The 7,446-nt window shown below is 41.8% G+C and overlaps 2 protein-coding genes and 1 non-coding gene across 4 annotated transcripts; all 3 read right to left on the bottom strand.

Annotated features, from left to right (window-relative positions):
- Positions 1-209: 209 nt before the first annotated feature.
- On the bottom strand, positions 210-1,067 carry LOC133923561 (uncharacterized). Its single transcript, XM_062368845.1, has one exon. The coding sequence runs from the start codon at positions 978-980 to the stop codon at positions 399-401; it is 582 nt and encodes a 193-aa protein (XP_062224829.1). The 5' UTR covers positions 981-1,067; the 3' UTR covers positions 210-398.
- A 921-nt stretch (positions 1,068-1,988) lies between these two features.
- Positions 1,989-2,062, bottom strand: TRNAV-CAC (transfer RNA valine (anticodon CAC)). The gene has a single exon. It is a non-coding gene; the product is annotated as a tRNA-Val (tRNA).
- A 395-nt stretch (positions 2,063-2,457) lies between these two features.
- On the bottom strand, positions 2,458-6,257 carry LOC133924500 (uncharacterized). Of its 2 annotated transcripts, none has more exons than XM_062370072.1 (5): positions 6,030-6,256; positions 5,709-5,810; positions 4,134-4,284; positions 3,948-3,994; positions 2,458-2,932 (listed from the first exon to the last, which is right to left on the bottom strand). In XM_062370072.1, the coding sequence occupies exons 1-5, from the start codon at positions 6,123-6,125 to the stop codon at positions 2,723-2,725; spliced, it is 606 nt and encodes a 201-aa protein (XP_062226056.1). In that variant the 5' UTR covers positions 6,126-6,256; the 3' UTR covers positions 2,458-2,722. The 2 variants fall into 2 exon arrangements, with proteins under 2 accessions (XP_062226056.1, XP_062226057.1); XM_062370073.1 differs by having other exon boundaries at positions 2,725-2,927; positions 6,030-6,257.
- Positions 6,258-7,446: the final 1,189 nt, after the last annotated feature.

Raw genomic sequence — 7,446 nt, forward strand, 5'->3', positions numbered from 1 at the left:
GGAGCCACGGTCAATATCTTAGACCAACTCAACATAAAAGACTAGTATGATAGATGATTTTCACCTTTTTTACTTCATTTGATCTAAAATAAATATCATTTTAGATATTGATATGATCCTAAAATACAACTTTGACTCGGTGTAAACATATCAAAATCACAGAGGGGTTGATTGATCCGAATGTGATTTCACATAGTATAAAAGGTGCATCACAACATAACCATACTGTATTACAGTGCACAGCACAAACAGATAAACGAATAATATCACATCCAATCCCCACACATATACTAGTTCTCAGTAGAACACTATTTTTTCTTCCAAGAACTCATAGTTCTCGGTGAATCTTCTCGCTTCCGACGACACCAGTCCTTTCCGCAACTGAATCTCTTGCTCGATCACACCTGGAACGGCCAGGGCCAGGTGCCCGAGCCGTCCTCGCCGCCGACCTTGGCGCTGCGCCGCAGAGGGTTGCCGCCGCACTCCCTGTCGACGTAGGCGTAGTACCTCAGCACGAACGCGAGCGCCAGCGCGACCCACTCGAGGCAGAAGATGGCGATGCCGAGCCCGCCGACCATGCGGAGTATGACGGCGCCGTCCTCCTCGCGGACGTACGACCTCAGGCCGTCGGCGAGGAAGTCTGCGGTGCGGGAGAAGGCGAGCACCGCGGCGGCGCCCTGCAGGATGGAGACCACGACGGTGGCGGCCATGTGCGCCGTGTAGCAGTGGCCCCGGGGCGGTTCGGGCGCCGCGATGACGGCGCACCCGGCGACGGCGGCGGCGACGGTGAGCGCGTGGAGGAGGATGAGGAGGAAGCCGTCGATGGAGGGGACGAGGCGGAGCGAAAGCGTGAGGAAGCCGCACCCGGAGGCGGCCCCTAGGATGAGGTAGTTGGAGACGAGGAACGCGCGGCGCGCGCGGCGGTGAGGGCGGGACGCCGTGTCCCCGGCCGGCGGCGCGATCACTGAGAGGCCACCCATGGCCGAGTGCGGGTGGGACGAGGCTTGTGGGCTTTGAGTGAGGAGCGGAGGGCAGCGGAGTGGGGTGAGGTGGGGAGGAGGCGGCGGCGGAGGTTTAAATGGCTTGGGGATTCAGTTCGACCGTTTGAAGAGGGAGGGAGGAGAAGCCAACGCAACGGCTAGTTTGAAAAGCGAGGGAGCGGCCGCGTGGCTGGGTGTGGACAGGAGTGTGCGGGGCCCGCGTGTCGGTAGCAGTGCTTATAAGTATCTAATGCATAGTGTTAGATCACCATTTAATTTATTTTTTAGTTTAATTAGGTTGAAATAAATCTTTAGTTTATTTTTCAAAATTTTTAAATCAATCTAATGATCCAAAAATATAAAACTTACATTCCTACCAGCATCTGCCCGTTGCTTGCTACTGGCATCTTGCCCCGGAGAAGTGGACATCATGAGCGAGATATGAGCTAAGCAAGTTAATGATTAACGCATAGGTTCGAGCTTTTGCCGGAACCCACAAAAAAGATTCTAAAAAAACTTCAAAAAAGAATTATGTATTTTTTATGGATAAAAAAGAAGATTGTACAATACGTTTGTATTGTATGGGGACCGGGGAAATGAGTCCGAGTGACTTGGTTTGTACTTCGGTGGGATATTGCTAAGCCCACCAAACTCATGTGACGGTCTTCGTGTCTCGGACCATCAGATCCACCCCGTGAGCCCATGGAAGTCACAATGCTAGGCCCAGAACCTGAAGAACAGCTGGAGGAAAAAGAGAAAAATGACGAATTTTTTATTCTTATATTTTGAAAATCAAATAATTATAAAAATAGACTGCCGTTTGAATTTTTTTTGCAAAACTAGATTACTGTTGCCCGCTAAAAAGATGACAATAACTTAGTTTTACAAAGGACGACAGTAGCCTAGTTTTATATTTTTTATATGGACATCTATTTTTAGATTTTTCTTGAAACATAAAAAAAAAATTCGAAGAATGACACAGCCAAAAAAAGAAAAGAACAAAAGATATGTCTGAGCCCAGGTTCGAACTGGGGACCTTTAGTGTGTGAGACTAACGTGATAACCAACTACACCACCCAGACAACTGATGTTGAAACAGTTATCTTAACATAATATTTGGTGATGACCGCTGCAGCACTCCCATGCACACACTGTTGTCGTTATCGAATACTGTCCTACAGTTTTGCAGGCACGTATTTTTAATTTTTATCGATCATATTTTTCGCCAATGCCTTTAATACAATGTAGGTTCCGTCATTCCGAGGGTAAGTGAGACAGAAAAGTTTAGGTCGGTCGTAAAATGAATTTTTCCTTTGCTCACCACATATGCGAAATGTGCTAGCAATTAAGTGAAAAAAATTACTAGTTCAACAGTGAAGTCCTAGTTAAATAAATTGGGTTAGGTGGGTGCTGAAAGATTTACATATACAAAACAATTAGCCCCCACAGAGCAGCACAAGTGCATAACAAAACGATCAAAAGGGCATTTCAAGTTTGAAGATATATATATCAGTTCCAGTTGTCAATGTCTCATATGCTGGCACTAAATCCTCTCAGGTACAACAATTTAACAGTGACTTGGACGTTGCTCACAAGTCGCACGACGCCACAATATAACCGAACCCTCCAATTGTTTTGCACTCTCGATACATCCACACCCACCGATGTATGGTTCGAAATGAAAAGAGATTCCAGGAGCAAGCAAATTGGTTAAAGGCGTCTCGGAAACAGTATCTAAGTCTTTACTTCCCAAAGAATTTAGAGAGACGAACCGGACCTTCTTCCTCCTCACTATCATTGCCGGTGTGCTTGGACCTTGACCGGTGCTTCTTTTCCCTCTTTGTTCTCTTCGATCTTGACCGTGATCTGGACTTCCTTGAACCCCTGTTCTCGTCATCGCTGCTTGATGATTCTGATGATGAACTGGAACTCGACTCTGATGAACTTCTGTGCTGTTAAAAATACTAATGTGAGTAGCTAAATATGGCATTCAGCTCATGCTATCTTAAAATCAAAAGTGACATAACTCAGTAGAAATACCCTAACTTAATGCATTTGTATTTAGAGAAATCCAAACTAGGATCTCCAGGCCATTACAGGATAAGATAAGACATCCCTGTTTTTTACGATAGGGTGATCTAATTTTCTGTTTAGTTAAAATGGATGGGATGAGACAGTTTTCTGTTTGGTTAGTGGGATTAGAGTGGATAGGATGATGCAGTTTTCTGTTCGGTTGAATGGATAGGATGATGCAGTTTTCTGTTCGGTTGAATGGATTGGATGAGCTGAGTTGTTTATAATGATCTTTTGGTGAACTTACCCTGATTGTACAGCATTTGGATGAATTTATGCATGTTTGAATTTATTTGAATTCAAATTGAATTAAAAAAGAATATCACATAAAATGATACAAATGCATATAAATGGAGTATTACAAAGAAACTCACTTTTTCAGCAAATAACCTAAGGTTAAAAAGATTTTTATAAATTAGTACATCACATGAGAAGAATATTAGTGAATTTTTCCTGATTTTTGAGAATTTATTTGAGACATTAAAAATTACTTAGAAGTTATAAAAGTAGTCTTCTTTGGAGAATTTTAATTAAATATTAGCTCAAAATTTTTGGATCAAACCAATTAAAACGGGTTGCTAGTGAGCTTTAGTTTGCTCATGAAAACGTTTAGAATTTTTGGACCACTCTTGTACTCTCAGATAAAATCAAGAGTTAAATGAAAAACACGAACACACGTACTGACAAACAAGCAAACGGGCACGAAACTGGATCGCTTGGTCCGGCCGTTTTGCCCGGATCCCCCTATCCAGCATCCTCAGGGTATATTCTTTTTTTCTGGCCACTCCATCCACCCATCCATCCAACCAACCACCTCTAAAACTGGGATGTCCATCCCCCATCCACTCAGCCAAACACACCCATAATGAACGCAGGTCAGAAGTTAGAGTATACCTTTCTCTTCTTCTTACTTCTTTTCTTTGCATCCTTATCCTTCCTCTCTGTTTAAAAAATTCTTTGTCAAAAGATTCCTTTGACATACACAATAGATTTAAGAACTGGGTGAGCGAATGGAAGTACTAAGTCTAATACCTAACACTGTACGAAATATCATGTAGCAAGTTGCAGTTGTCCATTTACCTTTCTTGGAAGATGATGATTTCGAGTTTGAGCTTGAGCGGGTTCTTCCGTGTGCTAGCTTCTGAGCTCTTTCAGCATCCAGTTGAGCTCTATACTCTCTCATCATTTTATCTTTGTCAGCCTCCACCTCACCCCTTTTCAGTTCCTCTTCCTATTAGGGAACAAGAGTATCATGAATAACTATAGAAGTACAGATAAAAGCTGTTGGTAATTACAAAACAATCTTGAAGTAACTACAAATGCTGCCAACATTACCAGGCACAATCTGCTTAATCTAACAGTGGCATCTAATGGAAAAAACCAGGAATCGGTTGCAAATAAATCTGACAACCAGACCATTGTTGAAAAGGCTTAGATTGGTCTGTTTGGAATTACTATAAGGTTTGCCTACATAGACACTACGGTCAAGAATCATAATTGCCTCAAAATTTGCATTATCCAAGCCAATTTTACACATATTTATATTTACTACTAATTGAAGGCTTCTTAAGGAGTTCCACAGTAATCCTTGATGAGACGCGCTGAGAAAAAAGAGAAATACTAGAAAATCCCATAAAAAAACATCCAGCTGTGGATTTTGGTGGATCCTTAGTAAGATTGAATCACAACCAATAGATCCAAATAGACTTTGGGCTGACTTAATATTATAGATGACTAAGCCCATTAGCTAACAGCTAACTTAAGAAAGGCCCAATAAGGATAAAACAGCCGAACCAGCCCCATCTACAAGAATCAACATGAGAAGGGGCCCAATCACTGTAGATAGTCTACTACAGCCTATTTACCAAAGGAAAAAATAAATTCTTGAATCACTAAAAATAATAAATTATAAAAACGAACAACTTATATTTAATGGGTGGTGCTATATTACAATTAACTATGTATTATGTTTGCATAACCTAAAACTATATATTTAATTATATACATTTGAATTGTATAGCAATTATAGTAACACTTTTAACCATATGGATTAGAATTATATAACGAAACCATCATCTAATCAGATCTAGCCACGCAATTGAACGGGCCAATTGGCTAGTCAAAATAAAGTGAAATGACATGCTAGAATAGTATCATAGAGAACTGTTAATGTGAGCACAGGGCACGTGATAGTTACTCTATCTACTTTGTATCATTGTATGACACTGTCCACCATATTAATAATCACAGCTGAAAAAACTCAAAATCTGCTAACCAGAAAAGAGGTGATTGATAGAGTGGATGGTACAGAACGAGCTTGTGCTGGACTGCTAGTGCAGACTTCAGGTTGCTAAATCTATTACTAATTTACTATATGAACTAGCAAGGCAATTAACATTTCAAGCTTAATGATTAGACACTAGGTCACAACTTACGACGAATTTCTGCACATCAAAAACAGAAATATGCTTACACATCAAATAACACGAGCGCATTAGGATCATCAACACAAGACAAAGCTGATTTGGTACTACGGGGGCATGTCGAAACACTAACTATTGGAGTACAAGAACGTAAGCATGGTCTAAACAAGTAACCAAGCGACAAATCCAGTAGAGCTAGTGCAGAGCAAGTAGTGTGGGTGTGCCATCGTACCTTCTGCTTCTTCTTGAACTCCTCCCACGTGACGGTGTGCGTCTTGCTGAGGCTGGCCAGGCGCGCCGCATGCCACTCTGGAGAATGAAATGAACCGTCCGTCTGCGACGGCCCTCGTTAGCCAAAGTTCCCCCTTTCTTTTTTTACGGTGTTAGCCAAAATTCCTCAACTACTACAGTTTTACTCCATCACATATTAACATCTTAATAGGGTTGCTAAAATCATCACATCAAGATGGATTGCGAGTCCGGGACTCGGAAGGGCAGATGGGAATCAGAGATCTGTGAGGGGTGGGGAAGACAGAGGAGGAAGGGGACCGACCATGCCGTCTTCGGGGGCGTCGGCGGCGCCGGGCGCGCCGGAGGACGACCCCAGCCGCGCCCGCTGCATCGCCTTGTACGTCTGGTTCTTCCCCATCTCTCCCTCGTCGACGAGCCCGACGAGCCCACGTTGGAATTGTAAGGGGAAGAGCCGAGGAGTGGAGATCCCTTTTGCTCTGGTCTGATACGCGTCCGCCGTGTGAGGATGGATGGCGATAAGGAGAAGGGGGTGGGGGGTCAAGCAGGAGGAAAGGAGTTTGTTTATCTTTTTCTGAGCTAGTGGTTCAATCTGAGCCGCTGATGCTGCGATCCGACGGTCTGCAATGGTGTAGCTACAATTGCAGCCTATATGCTAGGGCTCGACTGTCTACTGGATACAAATTCTGTATTTTCTAGTTACGAGGTCGATCCAAAACTAAAAAAATAAATTAGAAATTCACTCTCACCTAATTAAATTAAAAGAAAACTAAGTAGTGATTTAGAATTATTCATTGGGTACCCACATTTCAAAACAAATTATACTTTCGTTTCTTACATGAGATTAGGAATCAGCAGTTTCTTTATGTTCCTATACCGTGTATTTCTGACAATACTCGGAGAAAACATACTACATGGTTCTTTCAGGAGAGATAGCGTGACCTTCATTTTGTCTTAATACACTCTAATAAATATTATTTTATTTTGTCAACTTAATACTTGTTAATACTATCTTAAGTATTACCTCCGTTCTCTTTTATTTATTGTTTAGGACATCGACACGGTCTCCAATAAGCACGTTTGACTACTTATTTTTTACAACTATCTCTAGTTAAAAATTGATAAAAAAATAGATGATATTAAAATATTTTGCATAACAAATTCATTACTACCATTTTTTATATGTCAAATCCTAATAATTTGTGTATATAAGTAGTCAAAGTTTCTAAAATTTAACTGCACGTATTCTAGAACAACATCTATTTGAAAACGGAGTTAGTATGCACTAATCATCAACAAATAGTGTAGCTGTATTTAAGAACGGAGGTAGTATGCACTAATCATCATCAAATAGTGTAGCTGTTTTATGCGTATAGCCGTCCAAACACGTGAATCTCAAAAGATTATGTATCTATGCAGCCTAGTCCGTCCAAGTCCACGCACCAAATCAACCATGCCCATAGTCAAATGAATAGCTTCAAGGCCCCGTTTTATAAAACTTCAACCTCAAGGAGCCAATCACCAGCTTACGATGAAAAAACTTGCAGCGATAGTTAGATGGGAATGCGACTGAACATAGGTAGAGGTTGAAGCTGAAGGTACAAGAAACATGCCGTAAAAGTATCAGCTGCCTCTCGGACAGGTAAACCCACCAAGACGAGCATTTTCATCCTCATTTCCCCATATGCATATCCCTATCACCATTGACGTGCAAACTTACA

The sequence above is a fragment of the Phragmites australis genome, chromosome 7 (genome assembly GCF_958298935.1).
Source record: "Phragmites australis chromosome 7, lpPhrAust1.1, whole genome shotgun sequence".
Lineage (NCBI taxonomy): Eukaryota > Viridiplantae > Streptophyta > Magnoliopsida > Poales > Poaceae > Phragmites > Phragmites australis.